The sequence below is a fragment of the Poecilia reticulata genome, chromosome 7 (assembly GCF_904066995.2).
Source record: "Poecilia reticulata chromosome 7, P_reticulata-male-v2, whole genome shotgun sequence".
Lineage (NCBI taxonomy): Eukaryota > Metazoa > Chordata > Actinopteri > Cyprinodontiformes > Poeciliidae > Poecilia > Poecilia reticulata.
Window position 1 is genome coordinate 29,035,873 of NC_088836.1, and position 23,974 is coordinate 29,059,846.

The following is a 23,974-nucleotide window of genomic DNA, read 5'->3' on the forward strand; positions in this document are numbered from 1 at the left end:
TTGCCAAACGGAGAAGTGGAGACCCAGCTCTCCAGACACGGAGCAGGAGATGTAACACATCTGCTAAAGTGAAGTCTTTAACCCTTAAAACACTTTTGCTTTACACATTTAATAATGTTGGATCATTATCATGCAGAAAGAAAGCTATGTTATGACACTTTGCAGGCGTTTGAAAGCAAAGCAGGCCCACAGCATCACATATCATCCACCGTGCTTAACATTTTCAAGCAGACGTTTTCACTCAAATTCAACCAATTTAAGCTAAATTTATGGATGATTTGTTGGTGAAAAGCCTAAGCTTCATCTCAGGTGATGAATTCTGTGATAAGAATCAAGTTAAACAAGAATAAAATAACTGCAAGTTTGACACTATGACCAACTTGAGGACTAAATGACATCTCAAATTAAGATGTCAATCAAAAAAATGGATATTGCAGGTCGTCAAGTCCTAAAGCTAAAGTTTGACAGACTCATAACACAAAAACTGATAAATTTAGGTATTAGTCAATATTTCATTTTCTGTATGCAATAATCAAGATAAGCCTACAGATTGTGGTATTCAAGCATATTAATAGAAAATTAGGTGGAAGGAAAAAGTGTAATAGAAAAAGTTACAATGCAGGCAGAAATAACTGCTGCCCACATTTATAAATTTTATAGGAATAGTTGGAGCCAAGAAGAGTGCCACTAATTATTTCTCAATATGACTCTCTTCATCCTAAATAAATCAAAGGTTGGATTTTTCAAAATTGCTCCATGTCAGATTAAAATTACGACATATTTACTTATATTTATTGCCTATACCAGTAATTGTGGAGGGTGCTGCTGCTTCATTGTGCTCGTTTCAACAAACTGAAACCGCGATCGGTTTATAGTCGTCATAAAGATAGCTCTGTCGTCTGGAGCCCAGGGCTGGTGTATAAGCGTGTGCAGTACATTGATCCTTGCTCGCTGTCAGTTGGCCGGGTCATAAAACCTCCCATCTATCTGTTGCCATGGAGCAGTTAGCAAAAACATGATTGACTTATGCGAATCAGGCATCTTGCAGGGTGGTGTCTGTAAACCCACGGCGACATTATTTGATCCAGAGATACAAATCACTGTGATTAGACTCGCATTACGGGTTCAGATGGAGGCTGTTGGCTTTCCCAGGAGTGGATCTGTCATTTAATGGATCCTCCATGTGTGTGTCAAGGTTCAGACCCACAATAAATCACCAGTCTCACAAACACACACACTCACACACACTGCAGAATGTACTGCAGGCTCTTTACAGCTTTAATACATTTTGGTGCCGGTTGAATCTCTGTAGTTTTGTTCAGTAACATCTAAACTCCCATCCAGACAGTTAATGGAGTCTTTGGGGGAAAAACGGAAACGTCATGATTCATTATGAGCCGTAGCTCTTTTCCTGCATGTCTCCATCAGTTTTAGTTCCAGTGGAGGAATTTTTTTTCCCACATTCCTCATCCGATCATTGGGGATAACAGGCCTTCGTTTATGCCCAGCTTTATTTAAGTCCTGGTACATCATTTCAGGAAAGTGGAGATGTGGACTTTGACTGGGCCATTGCAATAGCTTGATTCTTTGCTTTTTTTTATTAGCTAATAGTGGCAATTCAGTGCTTTAAGATGTTAATTACCCAGTTCTTGGCCTAATTTCTTTCTGGAATACTTTGACAAACAGAAATGTTAATGGACCGCTCGATGGATACAAGGTGCATCAACCCTCCACCACCATGCTTTGTGTCCAAAATATAGTATGACCTCCTTTTTTCCCTGACAGTTTGTTCTACTTGTCTTGTAATCAACTGAGAAACAGACTTAAGTGGATCATAATCATGTTTGGGAACACAGTTTTCTCTAGGCAGCCTTTTTAAACAAGCCAAACTTGTTTTAGAAAGACCTTTTGGTTTTGATTTGTTTTCCTGTTTCCTGCATCGTCTGACCCACTGGGAGATCCATCCCTGTGGAGTGTTTTAAAATAATTTTGAAATGACGAATAGCTCTTGCTTCTCTAAGGCCATTTCTGATGGGTTTTCTTTCACTTTATGCTAATTTACTTGTAGGGCCCAAAGTAGCAAACAATCAGATTTGTGTTTCGTCTCTTAAATCATGTGGAGCCATCCACTGTTTACTCAAAATGACTACACCAAGAGTCAAAAGCTTTCTTTCTTCCATGACTAACTTTTCAAAATAAACAATGTTTGTATTAAGTTAGACAGTGAAACATCCGAGAAAGTGAGAAAGGTACTAAAATGTTTGTTGTTCCTATAAAACAGTTTTTATCGATCACATTTTTAGACATAATATAAAAGGTCAACAGTAGTTGGTGGTTAGTAATGTTAAGAGTTACCTCCTCATACTAAAAGACACTGATACTCCTGGATCTGCCTCAGGGCTGGGTGAGTTTGCTGTGTAACAGACAGGAAAGATGGATACTGTTTCTTTAAATGACTCAGTTCTGGGGAAATTTGTCAGTTGTCACAGAAGCACCTAGAAGCCTTCAGGGATGTAAATCTACAATGAGTCAAAAAGCCCAAAAGCCTTCAGCAGGTGACAGACTATGGTTGTGTTGTTTTAATGACTTGTTGTACTCGGGTTTTGACAGCAGCCTCAGTTTTTGTCACGTTTAGTCGTTTGCCTGGCAGAAGATGCTTGTCATGGCTTTTGTCATTTATTAATTGCTTGCTGTTACTTGATAATGCAGAATCTTTTCACTCTATACATTACACCATATGGGTCAGCAATGTGACTCTGACCTAAAAACATGTCTTATCGACATTATTATAGATTCAAATGACATTTGCTTAATCAGCATCAGACAGACTGGCGAATGTTGTTGCAGTTATGAAGATTTTCACTAAGACACTCTCTATGGAGTGAAAATATAACATGCAGTTTCATCACAATATTTTAGAATATAATTGAACAGTGAGATGTTGTTCTGTCTGCTTTTGCACCTTTTTCGACCACACTTTTTTCTTCCACCAAATTTTCTGTTGATATGCTTGAATACCACAATACGTAGGCTAATTGTAATGATTTTGGCTTGCAGCTCATCATTAAACACCTAAATTCATAATATTTTTATGAATAAATATTGTAGTTTCACTTGGAGATCTGAGATGCATCCACTTTTTGATTTAATTTTTTGAGCTGCATCTACAATTTAACGAAGATGTAGTGTGAAACTGAAGTATGTGCCCTTTTGCATATAGATCATCAAACTCTATCAGTATCAGACAAAAATGATCAGGGTAAATACAAAAGCAGTTAATTTAGTGCAAAAAAAGCTTTCCAAACTAAACTAGGTGTTAATAAGGTGATGGTCTTGAGTTCTTTGGTTCTGCAAGACTAAATTGATATAGCCATGCTGCTCTCTATCAGAAAGTCATGAAGAAGAAAAAAATATCAGATTGTGTGTTGGGTAAAATAATAAGTTTGGTTTGGACAAAAATCCAGTCAACATGCGTAAACAGACTTTTCACACTCAAACACTATCCGATGTGGCTGAATTGAAGAGAAAAGTGGGTAAAAATTCCCCCACAGTGATGTAAAAACTGAATGAGAGTTATCCAAAATGCTTGCTGGCAGTTCTTTGCTCTCATGAATGGCATAACCAGTTATTAGGGCATAACTACTTTTTCACACAAGGCCAGGTTGGCTTGGAAAGCCATTTTTCCCCTCAAGAACTAATCGTTTGAAAACTGATATTTGAAATAACTTTAACCATCTTCATCTGGTGAAAATCTGTCAAATTTATGTGACCAAAAAAAGCAGAAGCTGAACAGGAATCTGTCATGGGCAGATGCTGTTTAACATGGTAAACATCTGTGAAAGACGTATAATTGTTGGCCATGGCGTCAGCCGTCCGCTGCATTTTTTAAGTAGCATATTAAACCCAGCATGTTTTGGTATTAAACAGTTCTTTGTCAGTTCTAGACATGGATTACCATTTGTAATCTTTGCTTTCTTGTGAATAATGGATCATAATTCGCTCACATTCCAAAACATTGTGAATCACCCATCGTCATCTTCTCTGTTTGCATCTAAAATTGGATTCCCTTCACTGTAGTTTCTGCTTCCAATATCCAGTTTGTCCAGCCACTGCTAGCGTGGGAACGGTTTAATGACTCATGTTTGGCAACTTGCTCTTTCATTACGCTAATAATGAGAAAAGCATGAAACTACCTCAGTGTGCTAGCACCTAATAATTATATTAGCATTTAGCAGAAAGCTGTATTTTCCTCATATGGTGTATTTAGGTGGAGATAAATATTGTGTGTGTTGAAGAGAAAGAGCCTGGAAGACAAAGACTTTCCCTTCATGCCTGAAGGTGGAGATTACTGCAAGACTTAAACACACCTTTATGATTGTTGTTTGTGTGACCGTTGGCCTGCAGCACACCTTATCTGCAGGCTCCGGTCGGCCAGCAGCCACACAAAGGAAGAAACGGCAATGCTTCACAGAGCTCTCCCATCTATTCACTTGGACACATGGGACTACCCTGACTTGTGGAGGTTGATCTACTCCTGATCCCTCAGAAGATAGTGCTACATTTAAACCTTGGTATTGGTGGGATTTCCCATATTTTCTGTGGAAAATGGTTCGTTTTAGTCGCTTGACATCCTGGCACAGCTGGGACCTGCTGCACCTGGACCCAGAGATCCCCGAGTCGCCGCCTCCCGACACAACACAACCGGCAAATTTCACTCAGGTGAGAGACTTGGAGAGATGTGGGTTATTTCACCTCTTGGCAATTTCATTTCATTGCAGTTTTGGTCAATTCGTACCTTAGTTTGTTGATGTGGAAAGTACCCGTTTGCCGCCGGATATTTTGTCCCAATCGTTCTTTAATTTTTACCCACTTTCGCCACAGATGACTTAAAATAATTTTCTTGAATCTGCTTATTTTCTGATGACTTATTTTGATTAGGGGTCATAATCTGAGTTGATCAGAATAAAAATAAAGCGCAAACAAAGGTTTTGATAAATGTACTATTAGCTTACGCTTAAAATGTGACTATTTTCAAGCTACTTATCATAATTCATGAAACCCAATCCTTACAAAGAAATGAAACTGACGACCATTGGCTTAATTAATTACATGGGTTCTAAGTTCAATGAGCAAATTAAGTAGTAAAGTTCAATTGTCCCAAAGCCAATTTGTAGAGGCCTCTATACTCATGACTGACGAATGGTATTTTTGTTTTTCATATGAATGCAACTAGAAGCTTGTGACATTTGTTTGGTTGAGATTATGTTTTGCTTTGTTGCTTTATTTAAATGTGCTGCTCTGCTTGTTTTGTGCACATCCAGACCACCGAGGCCTTTTATGGCTCTTGTTTCCTGGTTATCCTCTGTTGATGCGTGCGTTTTATTTATATTTGACTGGATCGATTTGGGTTTGAGTTCTCAGGAAAGTCTGTGTCACGCCGTTTTCTGATCGTTAATCACCCCCCACATGATCAAAGCCAGCTGCTATCAGTTGACTACCATCGGGGAGGGGGCCATCACAGCAGGAGAGTAGAGAGTGAAGGTGGGGGTTGAAGCAGATTTCTTTTCACCACTTGTTTTAATTCAATCAGGTTGATTAAAGATTTTTGCTTTTCCCAGGGTGAGGTTAATGCCACAAGCTGCGGTAGATGAGATAAAACTCTAAGCTCAGTTTGATTTCATTAACCTAGAACAATGGCTCCCAAACAGTTATAGTGATACTAGGACTTCTTTTGTGGTATCATAATGAAAACCTGACACAATTATTTGCAAGATAACGTGATTTGCCGGCAATCTCTTCATCTGGCAAGATGAAGAGATTGCCAGATGAAGAGAAACTTGAAGTTACTTCAAAGGTAACTTCAAGTTTTACCTTTGAAGTTAAAACTTGGATCTTGAAATGATATAAAATCAAAACTTAAAGTATTCCAGTTAAACTCAGCATTTTGCTAACTTCCTTTAGAGGTTTTCAAAAGTGTTGGGATTGGCAATTGGCATTGTAAACAAAAAGCTAACCAACTTGTGAAATGAAGCAAATTAGCATAAGCAAGGCAAAAATTGAGTCGTTCACACCTATCTCTGCTTTAAATGAAAGCTAATCAAAAACATCACGTAAAGTAAACATTTCTCTAGATGCAATTTGTAAATCTGCTGAGATTGAGAAATTGTTGTACTCAAGCATGCTAACAACTATTAGCTATTAGCTAACAAGCTAAAAAGAGCATGCTTCCTATGTTTACATATATTAAAACGCAATATGAATGACTAATGTAGTTATACTGTATACTTTTAAAAGATTTTTATTTAGGCTCAATAGAAAATTTTGAATTTTGCATACAAAGATTAAGCATCAGTGGATGAGAACCAAGCCAGTCAATTCTGTTAAGTTACAGTTTGACGGGCCACGCTAACTACTGTTAGCAGTATGAGCTAATTACAATGAGAATTTTGAAACTATTATGCATAGTGGGCTAACTACTATTAGCAATGAAAGCTAAATGTGATGTAAATCTCTGCATGTAGTGCCTTCAAGCATTACATCCAACACATTCACTGAAGATTGCATAATACTGTTAAACATCCAGTGTGATGAATTTTAAAAAGAAGGAAATGATTTATCTGCAGTCATCACCAAGTTTTACTTGCATGGGGACCGTGTTGAATTTTGGAGTCAATGTTGGTAAGAAACCACCTGCATTTCCCCTCAGAATTACGACTTCAGGGAACATTTCTGTTAGTAAAAATGTAATGCGTAATTAAATCTCATCTTTCATGCAATCTTCCGTGCTCATGGACAGAGTTATTTTTTTCTTTTTCACTATTTGTTTGTATGACATAAGATAGCAATAAAGTCCATATCGTGTTGAACTATTGTGTAAAAATGTCAGTCAACTTGGTGTTATGGTCTTTTGAGAACCACTGGACTTAAATGGAGAACGCCTCAGTATTTTTGCTTCCCTCTACATGGACAAGTTTACATAGTAGACTCAACAAAGACCCCGTAAACACAATTATTCAGGCAGACATGAATACAGCTGCTTAATGTTAGTTCAAGAGGGGCTCATGGGCCACTTGGCAGCACACTGACCTGAAGTAATATCTTCAATAAATTACAGAATATCTCTGTTTATATTTGAGGTATACTTCTCGGCTCTGGAAGGCGTTCAAATTTTTTTTGCTGCTGATGGAAAGGCGGGTAGCTCAATGTGCTTATCTATTGTGCTACAGCAGCCGATTAAATGTGCTGAAACAAGTAAACAAAGGGGATTTCCTGTTTGGCTATTTCTTTGGAAATTTCTTTCCTTGTTTTTACCATGTAGCCTGGCATTGTTCAAAGGTCTCTAAGAAAAACAGGCGCTTTTTGAGAACAAAGACTGTGCCTCGGGGGCGGACGTGTCGTGAAAATGACACACTCGCCCCTTTCTGAAAGCCTCAGGTTTTTTAGTAAGCTTCTTCCTTATGAACAAATACTCATCTTGAAAAAATGGAAACGGGTGTGTTTTGCAAGTGTTTGCGGCGTGGCTGCTTGAAGAAAGTTCCAAACAGAGCATTTGTCATCGTCAGAAGCACCGGCACGGCTGTTTCGACCGAGGAGCTCCCTCCCTGCAAGCTGTCACACTCTGACTCCACCTCTAGATACTCAGATCAGCCTCCCCAAGAGCCAGCACAATGAGGCAGGAGACTCCTGGTTGCTATGACTTCAGACCAGTGTTCGGGTGAAATGTAAGCAGGCTGGACTCGTCAGAAGAAGGTCCGCAAACTGACCGGTCGGATAACTTGACAGGACTCAGATTACACCAGGAGGCACTGGATCTTGTAAGCTGGAGCCTTTCTGAAGTGCTTTTAGGGAAATATTAGCGGTTTGTCATCTTCATAAGAACTGTCCGGGTGAAGGAGTGGATACACAAGAGTCCCACCAGTGGAAGTGGAAAAGGAGGAGGCGAGAAGTTGAGTGAGGGCAGCAGCTGGCATGAGGATGGGCTGCGGTCCATGAACCCCTCTGAAGGATTAGAATGGTTTTTGTTACTTTTGACATGCCTCTGGCTTCAATGGTAAGCTCCATTGCTATGGTGGGAAACTGTTGATGGCTTTTATCCTCTGTTTAATTGCAACTTTCAGACTTTGGTTTAGTCTGTGGAAACATTTTGTTTTGCCGAAAGTGCTCAGGAAGAAAATTTGTTATCTTGATGTTGGATCAGATTAGCTCAAAACTTTCTCATGTCTGCTTTCTGTACTGAGTGAGGATTTAAGTGCTGTGCTCGAACTGGGAAATGGTCCAGGTTTTTTCTTTCTGACCATGTGGACTTCCTGACACCTGCGTCCTCTTCCACTTGTTAAAAGAAACCCAAAATGGCTCGATTTTGGTTTCCTTTTCACTGAAATGAATGCAAACTTTCCTGTTTCCAGTACTTTCTTTCTGAAAGACAGATGGTCTCTTTTTAGTTACATTGCTAATCTACTTTGGAAAAATGTTCTGACAGATAAAACATAAGGTTGTTTCGTAGTACCATTGATTTAAGTGTGTTTGAGATACACCATCCAGGTTATTGTGTTGATCACTAATTTCTGTGCTGGCCGTCTTTTTGCATGTTGTTTTATTGTTTTACAAGAAGATAGCAGCATTCAAAGTACCTTCTCTAGCACCCCCGCCCTTACTGGTGGTGTTTATTTACATCTGGAGCAGATTAAGCTTCACACTGTATGATCGAGAGCTGTGTTCTTCTTATAAGAAAGTCGGAAGGATTACCCACTGGTTTCCCCATCTTATTGTAGCGATTAGAGCAGCTACCACCATCATAATGTTGCATTTCCAAAAGAGTGTTGTCCTTTACATTAACTGCTGGATTTTCAAAAGACTCCTAACATTTCCAACTTCAGCGTGATCCAGGACGATCCAACTAGTTGAACATGTTTAATCTGTTCGACCAGATTTAATCTGTTCAACCAGATTTAATCTGTTCCACCAGGTTTAATCTGTTCCACCAGGTTTAATCTGGTCCACCAGGTTTAATCTGTTCTAGCACATTGAATCTGGTCCACCAGATTTAATCTGTTCTAGCAGATTTAATCTGTTCTAGCAGATTGAATCTGTTCCACTAGATTTAATCTGTTCAACCAGATTTAATCTCTTCCACTAGATTTAATCTCTTCCACTAGATTTAATCTGTTCCACTAGATTTAATCTGTTCGACCAGATTTAATCTGTTCCACTAGATTTAATCTGTTCCACCAGATTTAATCTGCTCCACCAGATTTAATCTGCTCCACCAGATTTAATCTGTTCCACCAGATTTAATCTGCTCCACCAGATTTAATCTGCTCCACCAGATTTAATCTGTTCCACCAGATTTAATCTGTTCCACCAGATTAAAGAAGCCCTTTTCTCCTTCTGTGATTAGGCTTCCTGTTATCTGCTGCATCTCTTGCTCTCTCTTGCTATCTTCCAGCATTAATGATCCTCGGACAACCTGAACATGTCTTAAAAAGCAGTTTTTGTTTAAATAGCTTCTTATATCTTTTCTATACCGACTTCATTTTAAACACTTTTATTGATTCTGGAATCGACTTTAAGTCTCACCAACGACATCAACAGCAAGGATGTACCTATTACTGTATCTTGGCTGATTTGTTCACTGAACAAAATGAAATCAGATTTTGGCGTTTCTGAGTGGTTGGTCAGTAATCAGAAAATCAAAATGAATGCTGAAAATCAAACATCTCTATGCATCCCTAAGCATCTCTGACCAGTGACAGATAAAATACTGACTAAAAATCTGATTTATGTATCTGAAATGCATCAAAACGGATAACTAGGGATGGGGCTGTAGCTTTGATTGTTATTGAGAAAGAAAAGAATTGCTTCGTTCAGAGATTACTATATATGAAAACATGGTTGATTGTATCGTGTTCTGTCCAGTAACTCAGAACACAATAGCTTTTCTTTAGTGTTTTTTTTTTATGCTGGAGTTTTGGCTGTATATGGTGAAAAACGTATTAAACAAATAGTTTAAACTTTCTTCATCAATTCTTGCTGAAAACACCTACTTCTCTCAGTAAATGCATCATCACTGCAAGTTCATTGCTCCACTTTGCTTGGAGCTCAGTAAAAGTTAAGAGTCACGCTTTCATGCTGGAATTGGGATAATCCTGTAATTTTATGTCAGTCAATACTGATACCTCTATCAAGGAGTTTACAGCACATACTGGTTACATTAACATGTCTAATTTTTAAAAGAAAAACGAAAATGTGGATTGATTGATTAACATAAACAAATCAGTGCACTTTCAGCTTCATCCAAGTCAAATGTAACTTCAGATGTGCAGCTCAGTCATGATTCAAAAAACAACAAACATTTTTTATTGAGTCTGACCAAGGTGCTGAAAACAAAAGTATTTGTGTGTGTGTAGTGGAGGTGGTGGTGTGTGTGTGTAGTGGAGGTGGGGGAGGTGTTTTCAATGTTTTGACTGCACAGTGTGTGTTTGTTCGTTTCTGTTTAGTCGAGGGGGGGTGATCAGTTAAAGAATTTTGTCGGAACGGCCGGCCAGTTTCAGCAACGGTGTCAGTGTCCTGGAATGTAAAGTTTCCCCATCATCCCTTGTTTAATGAGGTGAAGGTCATCGACTCTCCCCGTCAGGCACACACGCACACACACACACACCGCCACCAACAGCAGATTCCTCAGCACTGACACTCCAATGACAAAAACAACTGCTTCCTCCGATACTGAGGCGACCCCTTGTTTATTTGCTTTGCTGCGGCTCGTAAAGTGGACGGAGTTTGTCGGAGCGCGCCGCGCGGCGGGACCTGCTGACAGGGTAACAATGGACGGGGGAACAATGGCCAAACTCGGATCGTCTGTTCCTCTGGAACAACCTCCTGCCTGCTCCTTGTGATGTCATGAGCGTTGGCTGGGAGGAAGTGTCGGTTCTTCCCTCTCCTGTTTGTGTCCCAACATGAGGATGGCCTTAACGAGCCAGTTGATGTCATCCTTAGCCCTGAAAATCCCCTCCGATTTCCTGCTTATCCTGTCTTTGTATATTTTTCTCATTCCGTTCTTTCCAACTCCCTGACTGGAATCTTTTTTTTTTTTCCCTTGAAATGACACAATTGCTGATAAGTGGTCTGTTTGTTTCATTTTCTGTTTTGTTACTGTACATCTTGTAAGTTTTATCTGTGTGTGTCTCCTGTCAGGGTCAGGCTCGACGGAGGAAGAACATGACGGAGTTCCTGGGGGAGACCAACATTCCGACCCAGGATGCTCTGGGACAGCTGGGCGGCTCGCTGCCCGCCGTCGGGGCGGGGCCGGACAGCTGGAAGAACCGCGCCGCCAGCCGCTTCAGCGGCCTGTTCGGCTCCAACGCCGGAGCGGGGCCCTTTGGCAAGGTAAGACTGAGCCCAGAGTGTGAAACCCAAGAAGGTGCGCCTGCTGGTTCGATCAAAGCGGCACGCTTTCTCTTACCCCACAACTGAGTTGTTAAAAGCTGTGGGGAACACGTCTGCTGCCCAGACGTGCTTCGCATTAGGAAAGCGTTCAGAAGCAAACAAAACGGTAGCCGGCTGGAGTGGGAGGAGGTCAGAAGGCCACATCCCGCCAGCCCTGGTGAAATCATTTCCCTTCAGAGTCTCTTGACTTGTCGGCTTACTTACTTTCCTCGCAGCTGCTATGGAAATGCGTAGGTGGATGGGAAAGCCTTTGCTCACTAAGTTTTATCCAAAGGATTCTCAGATTTTGAAAGAAATCCAACTAGATATGCAACTGATTATTTTGGTAACAGATTTTTCTGACTATTAATCAGATAAAAAAAATTGCACTTGCTGTAGATTTTTTATTTAAGCACTTAAGCTTATTTTATAGGTTCCTTTTTCACTAATGAAAATAAACATTTTATTGCCTAAAATGCAATAAAAGCATTTCTTTAGTGAAAGCTTTATTTGTAGCAAACGATACATCTACAGTTAAAAGGTTTTTCTAATGTGAACCCTGTCTGCTCTGCTTAACATCAGTATACTATTTATTTGTTGATTAACTTATTGATGATTAAAAAGCCAAAGGTGCTTAATAGATTATTTTACAGGTTTTGACCCCAGTGAAGCTAAAACTATGCCAAATGTAAATATTTCAGAGTTTTGGCTTAATCACTGTTCTTTCAGCAAATGGCCTCTTTTGTCTTTTTGATTAATCGATTATTGGTTTAATCAATTAAGTCTATTTGCATAGCACATTTCAGCAACAATACTGTTCAATGTGCTTTCCAGAAAAAAAAACAAAAATACAAAGTCATAGAACACACAGTCAATAATTGACAATTATTTCAATAATTGATTCATTACAATTAATCTAATGAATCGTTTCAGCCCTAAATCAAACTTAAAATTATTTGCAGTTATCCAGGTCATATTTTTATTTTTATTTTTTATCTAAATGAAACCATTGAGGATAAATTCTGGTTTAAAGCTCAATGGTTGCTCAGACCTCTGTCTCATTTTATCTACATTTCTAATCCACTTTGACTCAAATGAAGAGCATTGTGCCAACGTCTAAAAATGTCCAACCCAACCCTGCGGTCGCATCCGGCACATCTGCAGACGTCATTCAGAGACACAATCAGTCATTTGTCAGTTCCAGACTCATCTCTGTTTTAGCTGATTTGCCCCCTTCAGCTCTCTCAGGACCAGAACCTGGACCTCTGTCATCCTCTGTCCTGCAGGGTTCAGCAGCTGTCAGTCATTCTGTCTCAAAACCAGACAAATAAGCTCAGATCTAATCATGTTCTCTCTAAATTCACTGCAGACTCTTTTATAATTAGCTTCTTTGCCCAACTGTAGCCTTCACCCCCCACTCCCTTGTCGTCTATTGTTAAAGTGGTCTCAATGCACAGAGCTCATTTTCATAACTGTGTAAAGGCTGCCAGCTTGAACAAAGAGCTGAGCGGCAGCTACGTTTGGATTTAAATATCAAGGCGCCATTAAAGGCGCATAAAAACACTGAGTTTAGCATGCAATCTTGGCCCTGATCTGAAGCTTTTCCTGCTGCAGGAGTTGGACCGTCTCGAGCAGCTCCAGAGCAAACTCCACTCCTACTCGTTATTTGGACTCCCCAAGGTGCCGCGGCAGCTCTCCTTCCACCACGACTCCTGGGAGGGAGAGGAGGAGGCCAACCTGGTCATGGAGGACAGCTGGAAGACGCTGCTGGACGATCCTGAGGTACGAACACTTTGTTCAGGTCTAGAATAACTGTAAGCAAAATATTTTCTCCTTATTTGTTCCCATGTGTGGTGATATACTCCCTCTGTGTGGGGGTGGGCAATATGGACTTAGTACCATAAAATATTAAGATAAACTTCTATTGTAAGACTGAGTATTGGAGCCATACCAATAAAAAATGGTCATAAAATTACGAAAATAAAGTTGAAATAACGCGAGAATAAAGTTGTAGCGTTATAACTTTATATAATGTGACTTTTTTTCTCATACAATCTCGTAATTTTATTTTATACTCAATTATGCTATTGTAACTATGATTTAAAAACTACATTTTATTTATTTTTTATGTAATTGTATGTCTGACAGGCTGCATAACGCCGCAAACCTAAATACCTTTCCTGAAATAAATCCCATTTAAAACAGGCTTCTTCACACTGTTTCACTTACAAAGTGTGATTTATATCACTACGCTGCACACAATAGCTAGATTTAATCATATTTTTGAATTTACTGATAGTTTTTTGCTTTTCAGTTTCAAAACGGCAAAAATAAAATTACTGATGATTCTGTCAGTTTCTTTTATTTACCATCACTAACTGAAATGTACAACAACAAATCAAAATTCCTATAAGAAAACGTTCCCTAAGTGATAAAAGATATAATAAATGTCGACCTCTACCTCTGAGCAACATTTTCCATCGTGTGGTTCAACCAAACAATGGTGCTGATCAAATGGTGTCCTCCTTATCATCCATCCTTGTCTGTTCCCCTCTTACCTGTATTCCAGCAATAAAGCTTACAAAGCATATTGCAGTTAGAGCTGTAAATGCCTTTGGAAACGATAACATCCATCTTACTCTGTCATTTGCTTTCACCTGTTAATGTGTATATGGCTAATCAGATTGTTGCCAGGCTGCTGTATTTTCCCTCCTATGGGAGATTTACTGCTGACGCCTGGTTATATAAGCTGCATAACTCAGTCATAGTCATAGTGCTGCTCAGTGAAAACACTGGAAAATAGAATATTATTTTGGCTTATCGGATTGAGTGATACACTTTTACTTTTAGCTTTACTTTCTTTGGTTGTGCCTTTTTAGCCCCCCTGTCATGTTGCAGAGAAGATTTACCCTATTTAATGTTTTGGGTTAAAAAAATAAAATAAAATCAGCTCCAAATCGCAACAGGACATCACTTTTAGATGATTCATTCAGAAAGGGGGGGAAAAAATGTTTTTTTTTGGGGGGGGGGGGGACAGTGGAAGATGCATTTAAGACTTGCATTTTTCGGGGGCAAGAAAGTAGTTGCCATCCTGGTGCGGTCTGTAGGTCAAAGGATGAATCAACCATCAGTAAAGTTGGACAATAAATCAAACTTTCTGTTTAAGAAGATTTAATTTTTGGAATATCTATGCGCTCTTTGGGTTTCCGTAGTTCAGAGTGATGTCAGCGCACCCAGCGTCTGCCATCATGTTCTACACCTTGCATTTATTTGGACATAGAATTCAGGTCAACTCCAATATGGGATGATGGAAAGATTTTGAAAAATCATTCAAAGGGCTCCAGATGGCCACCGGACCACACCTCTATAGGCTGAATTCAATTGCTGTTTGCAGTTTTGCTTATAAAGGTGGAAACATTTGGAATTTAATGTTTCCACTTCACTGCTGGGATAAAAATGAAGATGTTTTTGTTTAGAATTTTACTTTAGCTTGGTACAGAGAATCATGTTAGCGTTTAATTATGAATACTCTGCATACATAACCACTGAGTAATGGCTTTTCACCTGCAAGCCAGAAGAAGTGAGTATTGACATCCTGCTTCCGTGTTACATGGAAGGCAGCAAGATTTTAAATTAAAGCTTAATGGAGATGAAAATAAAGCCACTGGATAATTCACGTGTGGAAAAACTTAACACAGTTTTCATGCATATCTAGTATTGTCACTGAGCTTTTCTCAGACGCAAAATAAATTCTTTATTTTTCTGTTGTATATCCTTTAAAGCAAGAGAAGTTGGTCTTTACGAACAAGTCAAATGTAAAGCTATTAAATTAGAATTCTATCCTTTATTCTAATCTTTAATTAACTTTTAAATGGAGAAGTTGCTGACAATTTTTAACACGGACCTAGAAAACATCATCTAAATGCTCAAACATTTTCTCATCTCTTTATAAGAATGAAAAATAAAATGATTCCTTAATCTTTGCTTAATACTTAACATGTTTATTCTACTTATTTTCTTTTCTTTTACCGTGAAATTCATTGGAACTTAGCTGAAACTCATTTCACTAGTCACTTGTACTCCGGAGACAAAGGTGTGGGCCAATGTGTCATACTCATCAAGAAAACCTGTGTTTTCATGTAGACGCTGACGAAGCGACAGTTCCACCAGCAGGAGGCGATATGGGAGCTGCTGAATACTGAAGCCACCTACATAAAGAAACTCAGAGTCATCACTGATGTAAGTACAAAGGAAGCTTTTGTAATCTGCCGCCGCACATGTAAAGTCCACATAGTGCTACAGGGTGTTGTGCAACAAGACGCGTCTGTATTTTGGTAGATGAGTTACACAAACACTTCCTCGTTGGGATTTTGAAGTAATAAAATGTACTTCCGTCTCTACAGTAAACCTTAAACTTGAATGCCATTTTCTCCAGCTGTTCCAGTGTGGGCTGCTGAACCTGCAGGAGAGCGGCCTGCTGACGGATGTGGAACCCACCAAACTGTTCAGCAACATCCAGGAGATAGTCCGGCTCCACATCTCACTGTGGAACCAGGTCATGCTGCCCGTTCTGAAGAAGGCCAGGGAGGCCCGGGCCCTGCTCGACCCGACTCACCTCCATGATGGCTTCAGGACGGTCAGTAGTGGTTAAACTATACTGGGAAAGTGTGTATTCTATTTGCAACAAATGGCCAAAAGACAGAGAAAGTAAAAAAAAAAAAAACAAAAAAAAAAACAATACAAATGAGTTCAGTTTTTGAGAATTTACCAGGTTTATCACATACAGTTACGGAAAAACATGACGGCGGCGTCATTTCAGGTGTTTCATATACCTGAAGCTAATCCAGCATTAAGCATCAAATTTGCATTCAAAACATTGAAGTGGCGCATTTAGCAAGAGTATAGTTAGTACATACAGAACAGAGAAAACAAAGAAGGAGGCCTTTGTGTTTATCTATGTATAATCTAAATAGGGGAGTACGTAGTTTACCTTGTTGAGCAAAGAAACAAAGTAAGGTGCATAAGTTTAGCCTGTAACTAGTGCAGTGTCCTCCACAGCTAAATGCGCAGGCAGCTCTGCCCTACTCTGCTCCCATCAATCACACATCCCAGATGATTTGCACCCGACTCATCCTATGGCTACAACAAGCGACAAAACGGAGCTGGAAGATGTGCTCTAAAGAAGCAATAAGGAGTCCCCCCTTGCCGATGTAGTAATATCTGTTTTATGCCTTTATGTTTTCAGTTTGGGTCCAGGTTTCAGCCATACATTCATTACTGCATGGAGGAGGAGAGCTGCATGGAGTACATGCGCACGCTTCTCAGGGACAACGAGCCCTTCAGGACATACGTTACGGTTAGTACTCCTCACCCATAAACCTGATTCTCCATCCCCTCAGCATGCCCTGATCGGACACGCTCATCCTTTTTGACGCTTGACTTCCTGCCTTTGTCTTTAGTGGGCAGAGACCCATAAGCAGTGTAACCGTCTGAAGCTGGCTGACATGTTGGCAAAGCCTCATCAGAGACTGACCAAGTATCCCCTCCTGCTGAAGAGCATACTGAAGAAAACTGACGAGCCGTCGGCCCGCGACATCGTTAACAGCATGGTGAGGATCCCGGTAACCGTTACTGTTCCTACTGGGATTTATTCACCCTGCATCGGGTTTGAACATGAGTATTTTTGTGTGTTTCAGTTGGTCACAGTGGAGAGCTTCATCAACAGCGTGGACTCGCAGATGCGACAGCGTCAGGAGCAGCAGAAGCTGGCCACCATCTCCGCCCGCATAGAGACCTACGAGGCCGTGGAGGGCAGCAGTGAAGAAGTGGAGAAGGCAAGAAGCTAATTTATGACACCACAGAGCTGTCAGTGATGAGGCTTTATGTAAGCTCTTGCTTCACGCTTTCTCTTTTTTTTTTTTTTTTGGGTCTTCTCCTCTTCAGATCCTCAAAGAGTACAACCGCTTCGATCTAATGTCTCCGATGAGAGAAACGTCACCGGAGGAGACTCGACAGCTGCACCTGGAGGGAGCTCTGAGGATGAAAGAGGGCAAGGACAGCAGGGTAAGACTGAGTCACACGACCGCTTGTAAACGCACGACACGCTCTGCCCTTTGAAGTCACACCTGGTTTCTGGCTTTTGCCCCGCAGATGGAGGTCTACTGTTTCCTGTTCACCGACCTGCTGCTAGTTACCAAACCGGTGAAACGAGTTGAAAAGGTTAAAATTATCAGACAGCCTCTCCTCATTCACAACGTCGTTTGTAAGGAGCTCAAAGATCCTGGTGAGCGCTAGGTTTTTTTTGGCCAGATTCTAGTATTTAGAATGCAAATGTTTTGTTTTGTCTGGAAATGTGAATTGGAGGAAAGAAGGAAATCCGCAACATGGTGGAACTGTAACAATGTTCTGCATAAAATGCCAAAATATGAGCAGTAAAATAAAAATATTAAGTGTTTATCTTTTTCTCTCTGTGGCACTGACATTATGCATTTCTTTGTGTTCTTAGGTTCTTTTACCCTTATCTACCTCAATGAGTTCAAGAGTGCAGTAGCAGCTTACACTTTCCAAGCCAACAGCGCCTCCCAGGGGCGAAGCTGGATTGATGCAATTTGCAATGTCCAGGTTGGTAAAATGGTTCTCCCATTTCAGCTGACAGATTTGCAGTCCTTATATGATGGTGTGATTATTATTATTATTATTATTATTATTATTATTTTAAACGTTATGCGATTTCTTTTAGAACCAGCTGCAGAGGCTCCGCAGTCAGGAAGTCCTCCGGCAGCAGGACATTCAGAAGAAATGCACAGCCGAGGATGAGGAGGAAGAGGAAGATGAGAGCAGCAACTCCGCTACCAGCTCCCCGATCCTTCGGCACAAGGAAGAGCAGAACTCCAGGTACTGTGATGTTCCGCTTATTGGCCTCATTCTTCAACCAATTCTGTTCAGCACAGTTTAGTTAGTTTAATTTAACTATTTTGTCTCAATGCACTTAAATACAGAGTCAGTTCAATGTAATAATGCTTGCAGATTCAAAGTCAGTTGCATCCTTTCAAATTTAACCCTACTTGATAAGTACTGCGATCAGCTTATTATGACAATTTATGAAAAAAGTTTTCTGCCCAAGTCAGGGATTGATAACTTTTACAACCCTAAAAGCCTTTTTGCCTTCGGTTCAGCTGAGCACTTTTCTTTTTAAACTGGAACATGACTCTTCAAAACAAAATATTTTTTTATTTTTTTTAAATACCTATAGGAAATTAGTTTAGTGTTTTTTAAAGAACAATAAACTTAGTTTTGCTTTTAGGTCTAATGCATTTTAAATCATTTTGTACAGAAAATCACACCACAAAGCACTTAGTGCACAACCAAAAAAAATTACTTGGTGAAAAAGGATTTTCCTTTGTGCAATAATTATGCATATATTTTATTAATAAAACTAAGAAAAACTTCTTAAACTGGTACTTTTTAATTGCCTTTACTTTTCTTAAACATTGTTAAATTTCTTTAACATTTTCAGCCAATGTTAAGAACTACAGCAGGTTTAAAGAACAACATGAATATAATTTTATTATAGTTTATTTTCAGCTCTTTTACTATACTATTCAAGAACATTTCAGGTGGATGCCCTGCTACAGTCTGCAAAGAAAAGAAATATAAAAAATATATATTTAAAAAATATATATTTCACTGTTTTTTTATCACTTTTATTAAAGATCAAAATCCTGTCTTTTCAGCCAATCAGACGGTTCGACCGAGACCCTGTCTGTGATGGATGTGGATGAGCCGACTGAGCACCAACAATCCCCTGCCTCCAGCACAAACTTCGAGGAATGCTCCGGCAGAGACTCGGAGCCCGACCTGGTTCTCCTGTCAGACAGGTCCGAGCTCCAGCAGCCCACCTACCGAGTGCATCCCATCATTTACATCGGACAGATTCAGGAGGAGAACGAGGAGCTGGACCCGCAGCGGCGGTCGCTCTCTATGGACAGTGCGTATGGTACCCTCTCTCCTGAGTCGTTTCAGCAGGAGCTGAGGCCGCAGCCCATCCAAAATGAGGGAGAGGAGGCGGAGGAAGTGCAAGACCAGGAGGTCGAGTTTGGCAAAAATGGGAAAGTGGAAGAACAAGAGGAGGTGGAGGAAGAAGAAGGAGAAGAAGAAGAGGAGGAGGAGGAGGAAGAGAATGCATCTGTAGGGTCCCAGCTGTCTGTGGTGCAGTCAACCAAACCTCGCCGGCGGCCTCCTGTGCAGTCCAAGGTTCAATGCATGCAGAGGCTGACCTCTCTGACCTTCTCCCGCTCGGAGGACAACCTCCTGCAGCGAGTCCACGGCGAGGAAAACCCCGTGTCCCACACGCACTCTTTCAACTCTGAGTCCCAGGAACTGGACTGCACGGACATAGACCCGTCCTCTCTGGCTCACAGCCAGAGCCTGTCGGAGCTGCGGCGGAATGGCTTCAACCGCTCCGAAGACTGCCTGAGCTCCAGCATGCCCTCCGACAAGCTGCAGGCCAGTCTGAGCCGGGCCGAGGCCATGCTCAGCCGTAAGACGCAAGAAGAGCCGGATGGGGAGACGGCGCCGTCTAGCAGAGCAGATAGGAAATGCGAGACGACGTCGACGACAACGACGACGACAGAGGACACGGATACACCCAAAAACAAAAAGAGGAAATCTCCAGCCCAGCACAAGAAGCTAACGTTAGCTCAGCTTTACAAGATACGCACCACTCTTGTTCTAAACTCCACACTGACGGCATCGTAAGTTCCTGCTTTTGAAATTTCAAACTGCAGATTTTAGATAATTTTACATCTGTAGCAACATTCCTATTGATCTTTATTTCTCTCTTTCCAGGGAGGTATAACTTTTTCAAACGGCAGAGCGGCATCAACATCACAAGGGTTTGCGCTTGTTTTGTTTGGATGGACTGATTTTCTATAGACACAGATGCACTCTTTGTCACACTGCCCTCTCCCTTGCAGTTGGTATTCTGGACATTTTTATTTATACATCAACAATCACTTAGTTTTTTAAAGTTTTTTTTATTATGTTTCATTGGTTTTTGGATTCCTCAAACAAAAAGGGAGGGGACATCAACTGCCTGCACTTTGCAAGAGAAGTAGCACTGGAGGGTTGGAACCTGCAGCGAGGAGACGTCCAGGCGGAGGTCCGACAGCCTCGTCCCTGCACTCCACACAGGAGACGTGGAACTCTTCCCTTCCTCTCACTCACGAGTTGAAGAAAGAGACACCAAATCTTGAATACGCTTGTGTGTTGGCAAGAAAAAACAAAAACGACAAAAAAAAAAATTGCCTGGACACTTGTTATTGCTCCTGATTTGCTTCAACAAAGGAAATTATTGCACAGTTTTAAGTACAAAACAAAGGAGTGAAATTTTCAGCCATGTAATGAGTCGCTTGCGTATGATGCGTTTACGTTTCTTGACTGAACCGAAACTGATCAGTCTCCTTTGATTATGCAAACCCACCCAAAGATGGGAGGCCTGTGTAAAAACTACTAACAAAAACAACCACAAAAAAAAACAGTCCAAATAAGCCAATTGCATTTCAGCTTAATTTCAACTTAGTGTTTACTGTTCGCGTTTTTTGCTGAACTAATGACTAAAAATGGGTGACTGAAGCCATTTTGGTATTTTTTTTTCTGCACTATACATGTTCCGACTTGAGGCGCACACAAAAAATGAAAATGGATTCACAAGAAGAAAGGAAAGTCTCACTAGCGCGTGCTTCTTTCTTAGTAATGTTAGCAGGTTGAAGAAAGAGGTTTATGGTGATTATTCTGCAGAGCTTTAGCTGAACAACTTTCTCCAGGAGATTAAAAAAAAAAAGCTTTTCAGATCAGTAACTTTTTTATATGCCCAAACCAAATAGGTAAATGAAATTGTTTACTTCTGTTTTTTTGTCTGTGTGTAATATTTATTACCCCTGCTATGTTTTATATATAAGATTTTGTTTATGTTTGCTTTCATGATTTGTAAATGTTTTTTTGTTGATATTTTGGTTTTTTTGTCATGTCAGGCATTAACATGCTAAGAACCAAAATCATGTCTTTTCTTTCAGGAATGACTACAAAGTGTCTTATGAAATAATAAAAAAAACCTACAAAATACCTTAAACTGTTTGTTTTCAATACAGTCATTGTGTTTATATTGACATAGACAGAATTGTATCAATCCACACGTCTGTTTTGGATTGCTTACCGTAGACCGGTTGTAAGTGGGGAAACTAACATGTTCTGGGGTAGAAGAGATGCAGTAGAAACCAGAAGTTTAAATACACACACACACACACACCTCTTTTTTCACTATTTGCAGTTAAATCAGTCCAAACCTTCCTTTTTAATTGTAATTACCAAAGTAATTTATATTTACTAAATGCCACAGTAATGAGAGAATGCCAGATTTGATTACCCTTCAAAATCTTCATATGTTTGCTGAAGTTCTGGTCGTTTCTTCCATGAGAACTTTCTTGTCCTCAAGCCATTTTGTAAACACTTTGACATAAAGCCAAAGTGTTGTCCTCCATGTGGAAGATCAATTTGCACCCAAACTTCAACTTCCTGACTGATGAATATTTCCACAAAATGTTCTTTTCTCTGATGGAATTTCTTTCATAACGTGTACCAGTTACTACTGCAGCATAAACAGCCCCACGACATAATACTGCCACCACCAAAATTCACAGTTGGGAGCAGTTTGCTACTTTTGGTTTTTCCTTCAAAAGTAGATATAGTTGTATTGGCAAAACAGTTGGACTTTACTTTCATCAGACCATAAGACACGTCTCCAAAAATGAAGATCTTTGTTCCTGTGTTCGCTTGCAAACTGTGTTCTGGCATTTTTAATGTTTGTTTTGAAGGAACAACTTCCTCCGCTTTTTTTAATGGAGTCTATTTGCACATTTTGGACCAAACCCTTTCATCTCTGGGATGCAGAACTGTCTCCTTCCTGAGCACTTGATGACTGGACATTTCCATCTTATCTATACTGGTATAATTATTTGAACAGATGGAAAGCAGTGCCTCCAAGCAAGTAGAAATTGTTCCCATGGATAAACTAGACTGGTGCAGCTCCAAATTCTCTTCCTGATTTCTTGGGTGATTTTTTTTTTTTTTTTCAGATTTCCTAATTGTATCAAACAAAGCAGAATGTTCCAGGTGTTCCTTTAAAATACATCCACATGTGAGACTCCAATTAATTCAGATGTGTCTGTTAACCTGTCAGATGTTTCCAAAGCCATAACATCATTTGGGCTTTTCTTCATTGTGAAAAATATGCTAAACTTCTGAATTCAAAGACATTAATAATTAAATCTGACATGTTCATTGTTGTGGAATATAGCAATGGAAATAATTTAGGTATTTCTGCCTTAAAGACAAGAGTTTGGGTCTGATGCCACTTCAGTCAGGAACATTTGTATTTTTATTCAGTGTATGTAAACTTCTGGTTTCGGCTCTGTGCAGTTTTTTTTTCCACAATTTGTTACATGGTAGCCAAAAACGTGTTTTCACTGATACCAGCAAGATGCACACTGCAAAAGCATACAATCTTTCCAGATACTGGTCATATATCAGCACACTAGAAATAAAACAAAACTAACTTGCAAGTAACTTGAAATAATATGCTTGTTTTGAGTCAATTATTCCTTAATATTGATAAAGTATTAAATCCATTTGCAGATTATTTCACTTAGGAAAAATGCCTTGTATAAGTTAAATAATCTGGCAGTGGCACAAATACTTTTTAGCCCTTTTTTGACTTAAGTTCCTATTTCTTGCTGAAAAGTTACTTGTAAGTTGTCTTATTTTATGCTATTACTGGAAAAATGTGAAAATGTTTAAAGGGTCTAGTTAATCTTGCTAAGCATTGTGAATGTATTCATTGTTGTGTCCACACATCTGCTAAAACAACAATGTAATGTGTTCTAAATCTTTATTAAAAGCTGATCTGTGGGAGAAGAGGTAAAACATTACTTTAGCTCTGTCAAAGCACTTAGTCAATTCATTGGGAGCATTTTAGAGCTGGAGATAATTCATCTGAGTTTCTGGGAAATCAGGGATCACATATCGAGTACAGCTGTCTGTCTGGGACCGCCGTCTGCTCCCCACAAAGTTCATCCGACTCATCTCTGCTTTCAGCACGCATTCAGGTTGTCGGAGCCGAGCTTGCTGGCCCCTGATAACGTCAACGCCAAGGTGTATTTACAGGTGATTATATCAGCTAATCGGTGGATTACAGCATGTTGAGTCGACACAAGCCTCTAAGCTGGGGTGGAAAAAAGACGGAGCGCTGCTGTGGGATTTTTGCCTTAATCTGGCCTCGGAAAGCATGTGGCCCCTCCTGCTCTCACATCTGGCCTGCTTGGATTTACAGTTGTAATCCATGGTTTTTGAAACTATTTTATCATGCTTCACTGCTGATACGCTGGACTTTAATTATTAAAATGCAGATTTTCATTTTAGTTTTGATGTAATTACACATTCTTGTTCGATTAGCTTCTGCTAAGTAAGTAATGAGGTTGTCCCCCCAATATGGCCCTGG

The 23,974-nt window shown here is 40.0% G+C and overlaps 1 protein-coding gene across 3 annotated transcripts in view; it reads left to right on the forward strand.

Annotated features, from left to right (window-relative positions):
• plekhg5b (pleckstrin homology domain containing, family G (with RhoGef domain) member 5b) overlaps positions 1–21,550 on the forward strand; it is an 81,872-nt gene extending 60,322 nt beyond the window's left edge. For all 3 annotated transcript variants that reach the window (XM_008414543.3, XM_008414542.3, XM_008414544.3), the window contains 13 exons: positions 11,191–11,382; positions 13,036–13,203; positions 15,565–15,660; positions 15,857–16,057; positions 16,667–16,777; positions 16,881–17,030; positions 17,118–17,255; positions 17,365–17,484; positions 17,572–17,704; positions 17,927–18,042; positions 18,161–18,315; positions 19,155–20,174; positions 20,269–21,550. In XM_008414543.3, the coding sequence (XP_008412765.2) occupies positions 11,191–11,382; positions 13,036–13,203; positions 15,565–15,660; positions 15,857–16,057; positions 16,667–16,777; positions 16,881–17,030; positions 17,118–17,255; positions 17,365–17,484; positions 17,572–17,704; positions 17,927–18,042; positions 18,161–18,315; positions 19,155–20,174; positions 20,269–20,278 (2,610 nt within the window). In that variant the 3' untranslated portion in view covers positions 20,279–21,550. The remainder of the gene's footprint in view (positions 1–11,190; positions 11,383–13,035; positions 13,204–15,564; positions 15,661–15,856; positions 16,058–16,666; positions 16,778–16,880; positions 17,031–17,117; positions 17,256–17,364; positions 17,485–17,571; positions 17,705–17,926; positions 18,043–18,160; positions 18,316–19,154; positions 20,175–20,268) is intronic.
• Positions 21,551–23,974: the final 2,424 nt, after the last annotated feature.